The sequence below is a fragment of the Hylobates moloch genome, unplaced genomic scaffold (genome assembly GCF_009828535.3).
Source record: "Hylobates moloch isolate HMO894 unplaced genomic scaffold, HMol_V3 SCAFFOLD_8, whole genome shotgun sequence".
Taxonomy (NCBI): Eukaryota; Metazoa; Chordata; class Mammalia; order Primates; family Hylobatidae; genus Hylobates; species Hylobates moloch.
The window spans coordinates 65,959,541-65,977,697 of record NW_026652283.1 but is presented as its reverse complement, the minus strand read 5'-3'; the positions used below and the strand labels follow the sequence as shown (position 1 = coordinate 65,977,697).

Genomic DNA, 18,157 nt, shown 5'->3' with positions numbered 1-18,157 from the left:
GCCCGGCTAATTTTTTTGTATTTTTAGTAGAGACGGGGTTTTACCGTGTTAGCCAGGATGGTCTCGATCTCCTGACCTCGTGATCCGCCCGCCTCGGCCTCCCAAAGTGCTGGGATTACAGGCTTGAGCCACCGCGCCCGGCCTTAAAGCTGAGTAGTATTTTAAGCAGTAATTACAAGTGGCTAAAAACTAGAGCCTAGGAAAGGATCAAGGTAAGACTACCCTCCAATTTTGTATTAAGTAGTTTAAAATTACTCTTAACTCTGCCATGCCCTTATCCTACAGCTAAAACACAAAGCTTATGAGGGTCAGGGTTGACTTCACATTCAGTTGACTCTGTAAAGCCCAGATTATTACAAAAAGCATAGCTCAACCCTCCTTCCCGAAAATCTTTGCCACAAAACACAGCATAATTCCAAAAAAATTGAATGTTAAAATAACTAAAAGGCAAATAAACAAAAACTTTTTAAATCAGTAACAAACTGTCCTTAATGATCGGTTTTATAATGGGTTCAATATTGCAGTAAATAATATTAAGGGTTAAAGTATAATCCAGATGTTCAATTCATTCCATTATCAAACTGGAAATCAGATTTAGTAACCAGTTCAGACTCCAGAGAGCTGGTTCATAATCAGATAATGGGGGAACTAGACAACTTTCCTAATGATACCAACTGCAGAATACAGATTTTAACTGCATAGGAGAAAAAAAGCCACTTTTCGGGTAGCACGTCAGTCTTTCAATTTACAACACATTTTCTAGTTTGCCAAGTCTTAGGCTTGAAATAGACCTCAGAATATATCTGATGTTTAGCCTCTAGCCTAATAAGTATTATTACAACTCACTTTATAGAAGAGGTAACAGAATTCTAGATCTTTGATAAAGGGATTGGAATCTTTCAGTTTCTTACAGAGTTTTTGTTTTTTTCAACCACAAGAACACAGTTTTCCAGTAGGCCAAGAGAGATGTAACGTTTACTGAGGATTTACAAAGAGTCAAGCACATATGTTATCTGTCATTCTCGCAGACCGCATATTACACAGAGATCTAGGCTTTTGCTCAAGGTCACAACAATAATAAGTGGTAGAAGAGAATGATATCCAGGTCTGTCCACACAAAAAGCTCTGGGTAGAGCTTGTTCAACAATTTCATAAATAAGGATAGACTTAAAGAAACACACTGGATCTATGGGATGAGAAATGACACTGACTCAAGCGTGGATGAAGTAAACATGCAGTTTAGGGGAGGGCTCAGTCTGCAAGCCTCTGCCAACAGAAGCTGAAGAAAGTGACCTTTACTCCAAACCCTACAGTGCGACAAACCACCCATCCAGCTCTGCCTAGCGTGGGTTAATATGCCACAATTCGAAAAGAGAAAGAGAATGAGTGTTCCATGGTGGCCCCAGACACTGGTGGCCGCAGAAGTTGAGAAGGCTCAAATTTGGAGATCAGCTTTGGGTTGGAGTCGTGCGTCAGGGAGCGGATGTCACATAGGTGGGCAAGGGAGCTGACTTGAGATACGTTGGCTTAGGAAGAGATGTTGCAGGAGAGAGGGTGAAATGCACAGGCTAGGAGAGTAGACGGCTTCACTTGAAGGGAAGGGGTTGGGGCTGTGGATGCCTCTAGTGGCAGTTGTCAGAGGGCCTCTAAAAGGTCCATTTTAGAGGAAGCGAGAAGGAAGGTCTCGATAAGGAGCCATTCGGGGTCCATTACCTGCTGGATGGTTGTACAACGGCCTCAATTTCTCGGGCAGCATCAGCTCCACTTTATCGAGGAGCCGGTGGTAGGTGGCCCGCAGGCCTCGGGCACCGGCGGCCGACATCACCGCCGAGGGATCGTTGGCAGCCGGGTGGGAGCGTGGCTGTGTTCTCGTCCCTGGCTGGCAACGAAGGGGAGCTAGTCACTTCTCCTGCCACGACGACTCGCGTCCGCCTCTCGCCTGGAGTGCCCTTCCCGCGGCTTTCCCTGCCCCGCTGTGAACCAAAAAGCTGCGGCCCGCGCCCCGCGAAAGTTGAGGGGGCGGAGGCTGCAGACAGCCAGCCCCTGGTCCGCCTCCGGCCCCCGGCAGGGGAGAGGGAGGAGGAGCCATGGCAACAGGTGCCAAAATAATCACCTCACCGAGTCCGCCCAGCGCCCTGCTGGCAGCGCGCTTGCGCAGGCAGAGCTGCCCGCCATGATTGGCCCGCCCCGAGGCGCGGGCGGGGTCGAGCGGAAACCTCCTCCTTCTCCCCATGCCCTCGAGGCCATGTTGGAGAAGGGAAAGTGAAGCTGCGCTGGCACTACTGCCCGTTCACTTTGATTAAGCAGGCCCGTAGTTAAAATGGGCTTTTCGGGCCTTCAGTGCCTAAAGATGATGCCGCACAATTCTCTTGCTTCTTTTGACTGGAGACTCGTGAGCGAGACACTACAGAATTAAGTAGCTTCTCTCTCTACTCGTCTTTTATCCCTAGCGACTTAAGGATCTGGTTACAGTGGCCCGAATGCATTCTTCAGGGTGAGGGCAGCCGCGGCACACACCAGCTTCAGTCCCCAGGGTGGTCGTCATCTCGCGAGAAAGGGTTGACGGGGAGGGTATCCAGGACGAGGAGAGGGAGGAGTCGCCATCGCCTCCGCCTCCGCCTCCTCCTGTTGGAGGGGGGCCGAGGGAGGAGACTGTTGCTGATCTTTGGATGTTCTGGTTAGTCTAAGCAGGAGAGTATGAGGCGAGCTCTGGCCCAGGTGCGGCCGGGCTTCGGGGGCCCAGGCGCCGCTGCTTCCACCTCCATCTAACGCTGCGCCCTGGAGGCCCGGCGCGCGGATGGTGCCGGTGCGGCTCGGGTGTTGAAACGGGTGTCCCCTCCCCCTCCTCCCCTCCCCCACGCGGTGGTCTCCCCTCCCACCCGGCTCAGGCAGAGCCATGTCTCGGGGTGGCTCCTGCCCACACCTGTTGTGGGACGTGAGGAAAAGGTCCCTCGGGCTGGAGGACCCGTCCCGGCTGCGGAGTCGCTACCTGGGTGAGCGGGGGCCCCCGGAGCGGAGGCGCTGAGGTCGCCGCCTAGAGTGGGGGAGGGGGCACGCTGCCGGGTCTGTTGGAGGTGGGACGGCGTCTCGGCGGGGGCGCCCGGAGACTCTGGGGTGTTGGGTGGGGCCTTGGTCGCCGAATCCCGTGCCAGTGCCTCCCCGAGTCAAGCCCCCTGTGCATGCTGCCAGCCGCCGCCCTTGCTGGGTTTTCCTCGGAGGGCCGGGCCGTGGGTAGAAGGTACTGGCTTGTAAAGGTGTTGGGGTCGCTAATGGGTTGGGACTCGCGGGACTTGCGGAACCTCCAGGAGCTGCCGCGTTTAGAGCAAAAGTTAGCTCTTTTGCTCTTTTCCGGAGCGCTCTCCCCGCTCAGCCGAAGAACCTAAGTTGTTGCCCACCCTCCCCTTCCATCTCCAGAGGGTTTAGGTGTCGGCTGCGACGCGTTGACCACCCTCGGGGACTTCACGCTCCAGACAGAATCCGTATAAACTGTTTTTGCGGCGCTGAGCCAAAACCTAAAAGTGATAGCTGAGCTCTCCCCACCCCCGCGCGCTCTCCCAGTTCCACTCTGCTCTTCAGCTCGTTTTGACCGCTTAAAGGTGGTGTAGGGTTTCACGTTCCTCTTCCCACCCCTGGAAAACACACTTGGCATTTACAGTTTCTTAGTTAAGCTTTCTAAAAACAACCTTCAATACTTGAGGGAACAGTATTCCACTTTTTTCGTTTTGCATAACATTTTTTTTGAGGATTCTAGGTCACGCCCGAGTCAACTAAAAAGTTTGGTTTCTTAAAAATGGACGTACTTAGTAAAGGTCTTTCTTGTTTCTTCCTGTATACTCTTCATTACTCTTTCGATACGGCAAACAACATCAAATAAAATCTTTTTCTTTCCAGTTTTGCCACTTGCTAGGTTAAAAGTGTTGCTGTCATTTGTTTTTGATTTCAAGTAAAGAGAAGAAAATGAAATCTCATTACAGCCAACAGTTCTGGTTTGTAAATTATTTAAGAAAAGTTAGCATGCAATTTTTTAATTCTTGATTTTTAGTGTCTCAAGTAAAATACGAATACATTTTGTTTGTAGAAACCCAATAAAAATGAAGCAAAAATTCCTTTGATCCCTCCCATTCAATTTCACTCCGCCACCCTTAGAAATAATATTTTCTGTTTTCTGAATATTCTTCCAGACCTTTTTGTTTGCATTATTACAAGTACATATGTACATGTACAAATGCTAGGGTGTGTGTTGTGTGTGTGTGTGTGTGAGAGAGAGAGAGAGAGAGACACCTGAATACATGGTGTCATATTGTAAACATTGTTTTCACTTCTCCACGTTTTGGAGATCTTTCCATGGAGTAAAAATAGATTGATTCTGTCTTTTAAATTATTACATAGTAGGTAACATTATGAAGTACTATAGGGTACTCAACCTTTCTTCTTTAAGTGGACGTTCGCCCTTACAGCATTTTAATGAACATCATTCTGCAGGCTTCTGTGCATTTGTTGTAGGATAAGTACCTAGAGTGGTGATTAATCATTTTAAAATTGAACATAGCTAGAGTCTGCTTTTTTAAGCTATTTACCAAAAAAAGTGTGCAGTATTTCTTTTAGAATTTATTTGCGGAGAAAACTTAATTTTAGCTTAATAAAACAAACGTTAACATTGTTTTGCATGGATACATTTATAATTTGGTCGTTTATCTCAGTTGGACAGTTTAAGTACTTGTATATAGTTCTATATTTTCGTGTTTTCTTTTGGTTCAGTTACTTCAGCTGTATCTACAAACGAGTTAATTAAAATATAACAAAACCATATACTTTCTTTTCCCCCTCCTACTCCAACTCCCTAATGGAAATGGAATTTGTGTATTAGGTCTAGGGGAATTGAAGGGTTCACTGAGTATATTAGAAAGCCTGAATTATAGTTTTTCAAATGTATGTGTATACATACAGGGAGTTCTTTATCTTAAATAATATTTTAGACATGATAATATATACTCTTAAAATAGGACTTTTTGGAATGACTGCCTTTAAAAGTGGTTTTCTAAGTACTTGAAAATACTTTTTGAAAGTGTGGAAACTTGAAAATGTTTGCAAAGAACTAATTTGTTGGCCTTTACCCTTAGTAGGCCTTTACACTGTTATTCAGCTCTTCCATACTACAGTGCTAATCTTGGCTTTGCATTCAGGAAACAGCAAAATCCACATTGGTAATGTTTGAATTAGTGATGGTTTTTTTTAAAAAAATGACTTTCCCTCCCAGTTTTATTGGGGTATAATTGACAATTAAAAATTGTTATATTTAAGGTATAGGACTTGATAACTTCATATACAATCAAGTTAATATATCCATCATGTCACATAATTACCATCTTTTTTTGTGTGTGGTGATAAAATGACTTTATTATTATTAATAATTTTATTTTTTTATTAGATAAAATGACTTTTTAAAGTATAGTACTCTTGGCCGGGCATGGTGGCTTACGCCTAGAATCCCAGCACTTTGGGAGGCCAAGGCAGGTGGATCACTTGAGGTCAGTAGTTCGAGACCGGCCTGGCCAACATGGTGAAACCCTGGTCTCTACTAAAAATACAGAAATTAGCTGGGCGTGGTGGCGTACGCCTGTAGTCTCAGCTCCTTGGGAGGCTGAGGCAGGAGAATAGCTTGAGCCTGGGAAGTGGAGGTTGCAGTGAGCCAAGATTGCGCCACTGTACTCCAGCCTGGGCGACAGAGGGAAACTCTGTGTCATAAATAAATAAATAAAAAAAGTCAAATTCCAAGTTAGGATTTTCCTAAGGAAATAGATTCCTTTTTTAAAAGACTTCAATATTTAAACATTATGATTGTCTATCTACAGGGTTGTAGATTTAAGTATTTTTCTGATACATTTTCATTATTTGTATTTCTACAGATTTTTAGCGCTGAATTACTGCTAAATAGTAAAATTGGGATAGAACAAGTGGATAAATTCTTCTCGTAGCATTTACATTTCCAGTTATTTCACCATAGCATGTGCCCTTTCAATGGTAATATTCAACCTTTGTAATTGATTTTACTTAAACTCATTAATTACCTCGTTTCTTCCCATCAAAGAAAATTACACTTCACAAAACTTCCTATTATGTTGTGGGAATGAAGATGAATAATTTCCCGGATGTTATTTATGATTAAAAGATGTGTTTACTTAGAGCTCCCAAATCCACAAGATTCACCTGGGCCAATAGAGTGTTGTTTTATACTAGCATAGATTTAGAGGGTAGGCCAGGGATTTTAATCTTTGTGAGCCTGATCTAAATTTCAATGTAGGATTCTTTTTTTGGCGGGAGGCGGGGGGCAGGGTGAGGCAGGGTCTTGCTCTGTCCCCTAGGCTGGAGTGCAGTGGCACCATCATGGCTCACTGCAGCCTCCATGTCCTGGGCTCAAGGCCATCCTCCCACCTCAGCTTCCTGGAATTTTTTTTTTTTTTTTTAAAGAATAATTATCAAAGTCAGAGATAACTGTAGGTTTAAATGTTTAAACGTAATAGTTTCTCAAATTACCGTATACTAAGTGTAGAGTAGTGCTTTTGGAAATCAGTGATTTATTAGCCACACAGATTTTATTATCCCATATATATACGGTTTTGTGAAGATAAACATTGTTAATAAAAGAAACTATTATTTCAATACATTGCTTGTTTCTACTCATGTTTCTTTCCTTTTGGACAGACACTCCTACAACTTTCTAACCCTTCTAAATTAAAAGATAGTAATTGATAAAAAAGTAATTTTAAGGTACTTCTCAAGGGAGTTATTTATTATAATGTATAAAATGTGTAAATTATGATTAGGCAGCCAGTGACAATTTTTTAGTGGAGATTGAATCTCATCCTTTTATAAGGGGTTTATGAAGTCAATGTCCTTTGAATATCATTAGAGTCAGTATGTACTGAAATGGATAATTTTGCGTATAGATTACTCTTTAGTGCATCTTGAATACATCTACATTCTAGATTACCAGGTTCTTCATAATATGTTGCCAAGTTAGAGTATATTATATAATATATAATATATAAGAAGATTAGTAACTTCTGACTTTGGCCTCTTTTTTTAGCCATTGGGGAAAAGTTAGTGGAATATTTGTATGTTGTTTCTTTAGTCTTGAAATTTCAATGAAAGCTGAAAAATGTATGATTTTAGTATTGAAAAATGACAGTCAATTGTGACAGACGTAAGATAGAGTATACTGATAATTCCTTAAGGCAGGACACCAAAGGCATATAAGCAATCATAACAACCGTAGACACTATGATAGCTCTACTGTGGGTTTCATTGCTTCCTAAAATAGGATGAATCAAGTTATAAGTGCTTAGAAGGTTTAGAAGCTTCTGGTAGCATAGAGCTTATGTTACAGGTATGCTTTAGGTCAGTGTTTTTAAAATGTTTTTAAAATGATCCATGATAAAAATACATTTATGTGGCAACCTGTGATATACACTACGAAAATAAAGGATTCTCTAGGTGTATATATAAGCCTTACTAGATGGGATGCATTCTGTTTTTTTTCATATTGTTACAACTGTTGGTATTGAACTGGTAGAATATGCACTAATGAGTCTCAGCTTGAGGTTTGGAAAATTGTTCTAGATGGTGTGTATTTCTTGTAATTTAATGTTGCTTTAGGTTTAAGGTAGGCAGGCTTCCCCGAGTACTTGAAGGAGATTAAAAAAAATTTTTTTTAACCACTGCTGATGGCTCACAGGGAAAATGTAAATAGTGAAACTTCATGTACATCTTGGACAAAATAACTAGGGTCGAACACTTTTAAATCTTCTTGGGTAGATATCTATTGTGGGATTGCTGACTTCTATGATAAGTATGTTTAATTTTATAAAAAACTTCCAGACTGTCTTCCAAAGTAATTCTACCATACTGCATTCCCACCAGCAGTATATGAGAGTTCCAATTGCTCCACATTCTCATCAGCATTTGGTGTAGTGAGTCTTCCTAATTGTAGCCTTCATGGTAGGCGTGTAGAAATATATCATTGTTGTTTTAATTTGCATTTCTCTTTTTTTGTTTTTGAGATGGAGTTTCGCTCTTGTTGTCCAGGCTGGAGTGCAATGGCGTGATCTTGGCTTACCGCAACCTCTGCCTGCCAGGTTCAAGAGATTCTCCTGCCTCAGCCTCCCAAGTAGCTGGGATACAGGCACATGCCACCACGCCCAGCTAATGTTGTATTTTTAGTAGAGGTGGGGTTTCGCCGTGTTGGTCAGGCTGGTCTCGAACTCCTGACCTCAGGTGATCCACCTGCTTCGGCCTCCCAAAGTGCTGGGATTACAAGCGTGAGCCACTGTGCCTGGCCTTTAATTTGCATTTCTCTAGTGATTAATGATGTTGAGTATCTTTTTGTGGCTTTTATTTTTGTCATCCGTATAGTCTGGTTAAATGTTCAGGTTTACCTTTTTAATATTGTAAGAATTCTATAATTCTTTATATAACAGTCCTTAATCAGATATGTATTTTACAAATATTTTCTCTCAGTTTTTGTCTTTTTCTTAACAGTTTCTTTATAGTTCATACTTTTTATGTCCTATCTAAGAATCTTTACCTAATCTAATGTAACAAAGAGTTTTACTTTTTTTTTGCTGGAGATTTTCTCTTTTTACCTCTTACATTTAGGTCTGTGAACAATTTTGAGTTGTTTTACATATGTTGTAAGAGTCAAGTTTCATTTCTTTGCATGTTAATGTGCAATTGATCCAACAGTGTGTGTGAAAAGACTACCTTTTTCCCTTTGTTGAAAATCAATTGACCATAAATGTTTAAGTCAATTTCCTAGCCACATTCCATTGATCTAGCTTCATGTCTTTATACCGAGGATTGAAATCAGCTAGTGTGATACTTTAAACTTGGTCTTTTTTCTGAGACAGAGTCTTGATCTGTCATCCAGGCTGGAGTGCAGTGGCTCGATCTCGGCTCACTACAAGCTCCGCCTCCTGGGTTCACGCCATTCTTCTGCCTCAGCCTCCCAAGTAGCTGGGACTACAGGCACCCGCCACCACGCCCAGCTAATTTTTTTGTATTTTTTAGTAGAGATGGGGTTTCATCGTGTTAGCCAGGATGGTCTCGATCTCCTGACCTTGTGATCCACCCGCCTTGGCCTACCAAAGTGCTAGGATTACAGGTGTGAGCCACCGCACCTGGCCAAAACTTGGTCTTTTTTTAAAAAAAATTTATAGTTATCCTGGCTATTCTGAACCCTTTCCATTCCTGTAAAAATTTTAGAACCATCTTGTCAATTTCTACAAAAAGACTTGGGATTTTGTGTTGAATCTATATATTATTTCAGGGAGAACTGACATGTTTACAATAGTGAATCTTCTCATCTATGATTCTGGTTTGTCTCCGTGTATTAAGCATTCTTTGATTCAGCAGTGATTTATATTTTTTGGTGTTAGGTTTATCCTTAAATATTTCATATTTTTAATGCTATTTTAGATGATATTTTTATTTATTTTTACTTTTTATTTGTACAAATTTATGGGTACATATGTAATTTTGTTACATGCATAGATTATGCTGCAGTCAAGTGAGGGCTTTTAGGGTATCCATCACCTGAATAATGTTCTTTTTACCCATTAACTAATTTCTCATCATCCTCCCACCTCCTCATTCTTCCACTCCATTATGTATCATTCCACTCTCTGCATCTGTGTGAACACATTTGTTTAGAACACACTTATGAGTCAGAACGTCATACTTGTCTGTGTGTGCCTGCTTTGTTTAACCTAAGATAATGACCTCTAGTTCCATCCACGTTGCTGTATATGACATGATTTCATTCATTTTTTTTTTTTTTTTGAGATGGAGTCTCACTCTGTTGCCCAGGCTGTAGTGCAGTGATGAGATCTCAGCTCACTGCAAGCTCCGCCTCCGAGGTTCACGCCGTTCTCCTGCCTCAGCCTCCTGAGTAGTTGGGACTACAGGCGCCTGCCACCATGCCTGACTAATTTTTTTTTGTATTTTCAGTAGAGACAGGGTTTCACAGTGTTAGCCAGGATGGCCTTGATCCCCCGACCTCGTGATCTGCCCTCCTCGGCCTCCCAAAGTGCTGGGATCACAGGGGTGAGCCACCGTGCCCGGCCTTATTTCATTCTTTCTTATGGCTGAATAGTATTCCATTGTGTATATATACCACATTTTCTTTACCTGTTCATCCATTGATGGACAGTTAGGTTGATTCCATATCTTTGTTGTTGTGAATAGTGCTGCAGTAAACATACTGGTGCACATATCTTTTAGATATATTAATTTCTTTTCTTTTTTGTAAAAATCTAGTAGTAGGATTGCTGGATGGAAAGATAGTTCTATTTTTAATTCTTGGAGAAATCTCCATACTGTTTTCCCTAGAGGCTGTACTAATTTACATTCTCACCAATGGTGTATAAGAGTTCCCTTTTTTTCACATAATAACCAACATTGTCTGTCTTTTTAATAAAAGACATTCTGACTAGGATAAGGTGATATCTCATTGTGAATTTGATTTGCGTTTCTCTTATGATTGGTGGTGTTGAGCATTTTTTCATATACCTGTTGGGTGTATGCTTTTGAAAAATGTCTATTCATGTCTTTTGCCTACTTTTTAATAGGATTGTTAGATTTTTTTGGTTGTTGAATTGTTTGAGTTCCTTGTATAGTCTGGATATTAGTCTGCTGTTGGATGAATAATTTGCAAATATTTTCTGTCATTCAACAGGGTTGGTTGTCTCTTCATTCTGTTATTTCTTTTGCCATGCAGAAGCTTTTTAGTTTAATTGTGTCCCATTTGTCTGTTTTCTAGTATCTTTATAGTTTTGGGTCTTACACTTAAGTCTTTAATCCACCTTGAGTTGATTTTTGTATACTAGTGAGAGTTAGGAGTTAATTGCATTCTTCTGCATATGGATATCTAATTTTCTCAGCACCACTGATTGAAGAGGGTTTTCTTTCCACAATGTATGTTCTTGTCGGCTTTGTCAAACATCAGTTGGCTGCAAGTATGTGGCATTGTTTCTGGGTTCTCTATTCTGTTCCAGTGACCTGTGTGTCTTATTTTTATACCAGTAACCTGCTGTTCTGGTTAGTATAGTCTTGTAATATAATTTGAAGTTAGATAATGTGATGCCTCCAGCTTTATTCTTTTTGCTCAGCATTGCTTTGGCTATTGGGGCTTCGTTTTGGTTCCATATGAATTTTAGGATTGTTTTTTCTAATTTTGCAAAAAATTAACTTGGTATTTTGATAGGGATTGTATGGAATCTGTAGGTTGCTTTGTACAGTATGGTCATTTTAATGATATTCTTCTGAATATCCAGTGATCATGGGATGTTTTTTCATTTGTGTCATGTATAATTTCTTTTAGCAGTGTTTTGTAGTTCTCCTTGTAGGGATTTTACCTCTAGTTAAATATATTCCTTGTGTGTGTGTGTGTGTGTGTGTGTGTGTGTGTGTGTGTGTGTGTGTGTTTATAATTTCTTTTTTTCTTTTTTCTTTTTTGAGACGGAGTCTCACTCTGTCACCCAGGCTAGAGTGCAGTGGTGCAATCTCAGCTCACTACAACCTCCGGCTCCCAGGTTCAAGCGATTCTCCTGCCTGAGCCTCCAGAGTAGCTGGGACTACAGGTGCACACCACTATGCCCAGCTAATTTTTTTTTGTGTGTGTATTTTTAGTAGAGACAGGGTTTCACCATGTTGGCCAGGATGGTCTCGATCTCTTGACCTTGTGATCCACCCGCCTTGGCCTCCCCAAGTGCTGGGATTACAGGCGTGAGCCACCACACCCGGCCTTTTTTTTTTTGTTATTTGTAGCTATTGTAAATGGGATTGTGTTCTTGATTTGGTTTTCATCTTGAATCATTATTGGTGTGTAGAAACACTACTAATTTTTGTTTGTTGGTTTTGTATCTTGCAAGTTTACTGAATTCATTTACCAAATCTAAGAGTTTTTGTTTTTGTTTTTGTTTTGAGACAGAGTTTCATTCTGTGGCCCAGGCTGGAGTGCAATGACACAATCTCGGCTCACTGCAAGCTCTGCCTCCCGGGTTCAAGTGATTCTCCTGCCTCAGCCTCCCGAGTAGCTGGGATTACAGGCATGGGCCACCACACCCGGCTAATTTTTGTAGTTTTAGTAGAGACAGGGTTTTACCATGTTGGCCAGCTGGTCTTGAACTACTGACCTCTGTCGATCTGCCCACCTCAGCCTCCCAAAGTGCTGGGATTACAAGCATGAGCTACCACGCCCGGCAAATCTAAAAGTTTTTGTGGGGAGTCTTTAGGTTTTTCTAGATATGAGATCATATCATCAGTAAACAGGGATAATTTGACTCCTTCCTTTATAATTTTGATGCCTTTTGTTTCATTCTCTTGCCTGATTGCTCTGGTTAGGACTTCCAGTACTATATTGAAGAGTGTGAAAGTAGGCATCCTTGTTTTTTTCCAGTTCTTAAAGGAATGCTTTCAACTTTTCCCTATTCAGTATGATGTTAGTTACAGGTTTATTATATATGGCCTTTATTATTTTGAGGTATGATCTTTCTATGCCTAGTTTACTGAAGGTTTTTCTTATGAAGGGACGTTGAATTTTATTAAATGCTTTTTTCGCGTCTATTAAGATGATCATATGGTTTTTGTCCTTCATTCTGTTGATATGTATCACATTTATTGATTTGCATATGTTGACCTATCCTTGCATTCCCAGTATAAAACCCACTTGATCATGGTGTATTATCTTTTTGATTTGGTGTTGGATTTGGTTTGCTAGTATTTTGTTGAGGATTTTTGCATTTGCGTTCATTAGTCTGTAGTTTTCTTTTTATTCTGTATCCTTTGTTTTGTGTCCTCCTTTGGTTTTGTTATCAGGGTGATAATGGCCTTATAGAATAAGTTAGGGAGAGGCCTGTCCTTGATTTTTTGGAATAGTTTCAGGAGTATTGATATTACTTCTTCTTTGTACATTTGGTAGAATTCGGCTGTGAAGCCATCTGGTACTGGGCTTTTCTTTGTTGGGAGATTGTAAAAATTACTGATTCATTCTTGCTGCTCATTATTGGTCTGTTCAGATTTTCTGTTTCTTTCTGGTTCAATCTTGGTAGGTTGTGTTTTTCTGGGAATGTATCTATTTCCTGTAGGTTTTCTAGTTTATGAGTATATAGTTCCTTATAGTCTGTGATGATCTTTGTACTTCTGTGGAATCAATTGTAATGTCCCCTTTTTCATTTCTGATTTTATTTGGCTCTTCTCCCTTCTTTTCTTGGTTAGTCTGGAAAGTGGTTTAGCAATTTTTTTTTTTATCTCTTTGAGGAACCAGCTTTTCATTTCATTGACCTTTTGTGGTTTTTTTTTAAGTCCATATTTCATTTAGTTCTGCTCTGATCTTTATTTCTTTTCTTCTGCTAGTTTTGGGTTTGGTTTGTTCTTGCTTTTCTAGTTCCTCGAGGCGCGTTTTTAGATTATTAATTTGTAATCTTTCTACTTTTTGATGTAGGAATTTATTGCTGTGTTCTTCTTAGCACTGCTTTTGCTGTATCCCACAGGTTTTGGTATGTTGTGTTTCCATTTTCATTTGTTTCAAAAACATTTTTTTAAATTTCTGTCTTAATTTCTTCATTGACCCTATTGTCATTCAGGAGCATGTTGTTTAATTTCTGTGTATTTGTAAGGTTTGTAAATTTTCTCTTGCTATTGATTTCTAGTTTTATTCTGCTGTTGTCTGAGAAGGCACTTGATGTGATTTCAGTTTTAAAAAATTTGTTGAGACTTTGTTTTGTGGCTTAACATATGGTCTGTCTTGGAGAATATTCCATATGCTGATGAAAATATTGTATATTCTGCAGTTGTAGGATAGAATGTTTTGCAAATGTCTGTTAAGTCCATTTGGTCTAAAGTCCAGTTTAAGTCCAGTGTTTCTTTGCTGATTCTTTGTCTAGATGATCTGTCTAATGCTGTAAGTGGGGTGTTGAAGTTTCACACTATTGTGTTGCAGTGTATCTCTTTCTTTAGGTCTAGTAATATTTGTTTTATGACTCTGAGTACTCCAGTGTTGGGTGCAAATATGTATTTAGAATTGTTATATATTCTTGCTGAATTGTTCTCTTTAATATTATATAATGACTTTCTTAGTCCTTTTTTTTTTTTTTTTAACTGTTTTTAGATGGTTTTTTCTCTTGCCGTTTTTAGGATTCACTCTTTCACTTTGACTTCAGACAGTCTGATTATAATGTTGCCATGGTGGAGACCTTTTTACACTGTATTTGTCTGGTGATTGCTAAGCCTCTCATATCTAGATCTCTAAATCTCTTAACTAGCAGTCACCTGTCCTGTGCTGTGCCAAGGATGAAATAATTCTGTGTTTTGTCTCTCCTTGGTAGAGTTTGTCACCCCCAAGTAAGAACTAAGGCTCTGAGAAAATAAGTTTTGCCCAGCCTAAGTGTAGTATGTTCAAGTCAGATATTTAAACCTAATTCTAACATTTCTTGCCCCAACCATCTCTATAAGTAATAATTCTCAACTAGTCTAGTAAAGGAGATAGGTATGTGAATAAATAAATTACAAAGTTGTAATTTATTTAATGGTTTAATGATTACACAACCATTAAAAATGAGCAATAGCTGTATATGTATTGTCATTGAAATACATTCACCATGTGTTATTTTATTTTATTTTTTTGAGATGGAGTCTCACTCTGTTGCCCAGGCTGGAGTACAGTGGCACGATCTCAGCTCACTGCAGCCTCCGCCTCCCAGGTTCAAGCAATTCTCCTACCTCAGCCTCCCGAGTAGCTGGGACTACAGGTGCCTGTTACCACACCTGGCTAATTTTTGTATTTTTAGTAGAGATGGGGTTTTGACATGTTGATCAGGCTGGTCCTGAACTCCTGACTTCAGGTGATCCACCCACCTCGGCCTCCCAAAGTACTGGGATTACAGGTGTGAGCCACCCCGCCCAGCAATCACCATGTGTTATTGAGTGGTAATACAGATTCCAGAACAGAATGAATATCATGATCCCAGTCATTTATTCACTGATTCAGCAAATGTATATTGATTGCATACTTTGTGGCAGGCACTGTATTAGGTATTTGGAATACATGGGTGAATAAAGCAGTGTTCTTACTGAGTTTATAACCTATTAATATAAAAGAATGCCAGAGTAGAGTCAGAATTATAAGAGGCAGCTTGAGGTACAGAAAGACTTGAGTTGGAAGCCACAATGGTAAGTTCATCCATAACAAGTGTGTAATTCTTGGGAGAAGATTCTTCATAGCTCTTTGGATTTCTGAACATCTTGGGAGCAGAGGCACTAGTCGTTTTGTTCTGGACTATCTTCTCAGTGAGGTTTATATAGTGAATAGCCTTGGAATATATAACAATTCTAAATATATATTTGCACCCAACACTGGAGTACTGAGAGCCTCTTGAGCCAAGGACAAATTTGTTTTCAGTTTAATGTCTCCTTAGGGATAAAGGTCAGGCAGATTTGCTTGATAAAAGATTTGGGTTCCCCAAGTTCAAGATTCCTCAGCTGTGATTAAAACCCATTACATGCACAGCATCTATCCAGGCATCTTCAAGTTGCCCTATGAGACTTGGAGGACAAGAACCACCAATGTGAACCTGAAGCTCATACTGCTTGCCATACATGAGCAGTAAATTTTTTTGCCTCTGACTTAGGAGTTTGGTGTCTTTTGCTAGCATCCAAGAAAGGTAGCAGTCCAATTGGTTACCTTGAAAATAGGCCAGACCCTTCACAGCTTTTAATAGCATTCAGATGTGAGTTTATTATTTTAATTTGAGGAGGCTCAGTTTTATTAAGGTAGCATCCTTATTTTATGGTGGCTTTTAGCTTCTATTTCTTGGTATTACGTTTAATTAGTAAAAGAGTAGTGGATGTTTTTGCTAGTTTGCTCTAGAAGCATACTTTATGAGATATCTGGACGATGCAATAAATTTTATCTCCAAAGTCATATATAAAAATGTCATTCAAAAGCTATCTAACCACAATGTATTATGCCTCTATACATATTCTAATGTGCAAACATCATATATAAGAGTTCTTGCTAAAACAGCTTACTTTATCTTCTGTTCTTAGGTTCTGCCACCATTTTCTCCAGACTCAAATGGCTAGAGCCATGTTTTCAAACGCAGGTTTAAAAATTTTGACAATAAAGTTTCCAATACTTTAATATTTTAATGAGTTTTCATTGATGTCATATTGTTAATTTGAATACTTTATTTCTTAACTCCTATAACTCAAGGAGATTACCAATCCTTTGGCCAAAAGGAAATGAGTTTTTAAAAATGTATCTTTTTTACTGAAGTTAGAATCTTTTTACAAGCGAAAATCAGATTTGAAAAGTTAATTATCTAAAGTACAACCTACTTCATGAAAACACGTTACTGAATTTCTCTAAGTTGTTTTATTTCAGTAAGTTTAGAAATCATAGAGCATCTCCCTCCCCAAAATAAAAGCCCCCATAATTATCCATAATTTTTTTTTAACTTATATATTCATCCCTTACTTAGCCATCTTACCGGTTAAATAACATGGATAAAGAAGTAAAACCAATGGGCTTCAAGAGGCTCTTGATTTTGACATGGAATGGCAAGAAAGTGCAATAGAGAAATCTGCCCTTTGTGACAGTATACAGAAAGTATAGGCAGATACAATTTTATGAGAGATCTCATCAGCCTGATTACTTAATTATTGTTCTTTGTCGTAAATTCAGCCTTCTTTCGTTACAGCTTCTGAATAAACATGCTTTTTGATCTGTGTTTGGTAAAGATGATTCATTCCTTAAAGGGACAGATTTCTCTTTTTCAAAGAAGGAACTTACTCTGTTTTTGCATTATTTAAACTATTCTGCTATTGATGGACATTTATGCTGATTTTTAATGCCAGATTTCATCATTGTAATGTTAACTTTAACATTTCTGAAATTGAGAAATGTTTAAAAATAGTTGGTACTTACTATTGCTGTTTGCCATCCTATTTAAAATTAAAAACCTTACTCCCTACCTCCAGTCATCCTTTATCTCTTTTTCCTGCTTTATTTTTCTGCATAGCACTATACTAACTTATAGTACTTATACCGATTATTTATTGTTTTTCTCCTCTCATAAGCAGGCAGAAATCTTTTTGTTTTATTTTACCACTGTAAAATATACTTTACCTGACACAGAGTGAGTACTCAATAAATATTTGTTGAATGAATGAATGAAGAAATGTACGAGAGTTTATTGTGGTCCAGATACTGTGCTAAGCCCTTTCTGTCCTTAAAATAACTACAGGCTGGGCGTGGTAGCTCACACTTGTAATCCTAGTACTCTGGGAGACCAATGCGGGTGGATCAGTTGAGGTCAGGAGTTTGAGACCAGCCTGGCCAACATGATGAAATCCTGTCTCTACTAAAATACAAAAGTTAGCTGGGCGTGATGCTGTGTGCCTGTGATCCTAGCCACTCGGGAGGCTGAGGAAGGAGAATTGCTTGAACTTGGGAGGCAGAGGTGGCAGTGAGCTGAGATCGCGCCACTAGACTCCAGCCTGGGCGACAGAGCGAGACTGTGTCTCAAAAAACAAACAAACAAACAAAAAACTGCATGAGGTAGAGGTACTCTAATGAGGAAACTAAGTCTTAGGAGGAGGTTAAATTGCCCAGTATCACTCAGTTTATAAATGGTGGAACTGAAATTAGAGCATGAATTTACTTTTCATGCCAGATCCTAGGCTCCTGATTTCAGTGTTATATTTTTCTCAGCATTTGTGTGATTTATTTAATTTGTTCTTTCTTTTTAAACAGGAAGAAGAGAATTTATCCAAAGATTAAAACTTGAAGCAACCCTTAATGTGCATGATGGTTGTGTAAGTAATAGTCAATTCTCAACTCTGAAGGGCTTTGATACTGTTTAAGTGTTTGATGAAACGTCCCAATTCTCCCAGAAAGGATTGTGACTATAATAAAATGGGAGAATAAAGTTTTACATTAAAATATAAAATTATATTTTGAATTTAGAAGAGTGTATGCAAGATTTTTTAAAGTACAGTGTGATGAGTTTTCTAATATTATCGAAAGGCTTCCATCTCATTCACTGTACTGAAACTGCTTTTGTGACTTCATGTCTCCAAATGTAGTGTTCACTTGACATAT

General features: G+C 39.5%; 2 protein-coding genes across 10 annotated transcripts in view; one reads left to right on the top strand and one right to left on the bottom strand.

Annotated features, from left to right (window-relative positions):
* MPC2 (mitochondrial pyruvate carrier 2) overlaps positions 1-3,105 on the bottom strand; it is a 19,274-nt gene extending 16,169 nt beyond the window's left edge. Inside the window, exons 1-2 of one of the 3 annotated variants that reach the window (XM_058441855.1) lie at positions 2,990-3,105; positions 1,714-1,879 (exon numbers count right to left, since the gene is read on the bottom strand). In XM_058441855.1, the coding sequence (XP_058297838.1) occupies positions 1,714-1,822 (109 nt within the window). In that variant the 5' untranslated portion in view covers positions 1,823-1,879; positions 2,990-3,105. Of the gene's footprint in view, positions 1-1,713; positions 1,880-2,517; positions 2,712-2,923 lie in introns of those variants that run through there. The other 2 variants (XM_032161086.2, XM_058441854.1) reach the window with 2 other exon arrangements.
* DCAF6 (DDB1 and CUL4 associated factor 6) overlaps positions 2,185-18,157 on the top strand; it is a 133,798-nt gene continuing 117,825 nt past the window's right edge. For 3 of the 7 annotated variants that reach the window (XM_032161081.2, XM_032161080.2, XM_032161085.2), the window contains exons 1-2: positions 2,820-2,993; positions 17,810-17,871. In XM_032161081.2, the coding sequence (XP_032016972.1) occupies positions 2,897-2,993; positions 17,810-17,871 (159 nt within the window). In that variant the 5' untranslated portion in view covers positions 2,820-2,896. Of the gene's footprint in view, positions 2,495-2,600; positions 2,678-2,819; positions 2,994-3,147; positions 3,239-17,809; positions 17,872-18,157 lie in introns of those variants that run through there. The other 4 variants (XM_032161084.2, XM_032161082.2, XM_058441853.1 and 1 more) reach the window with 3 other exon arrangements.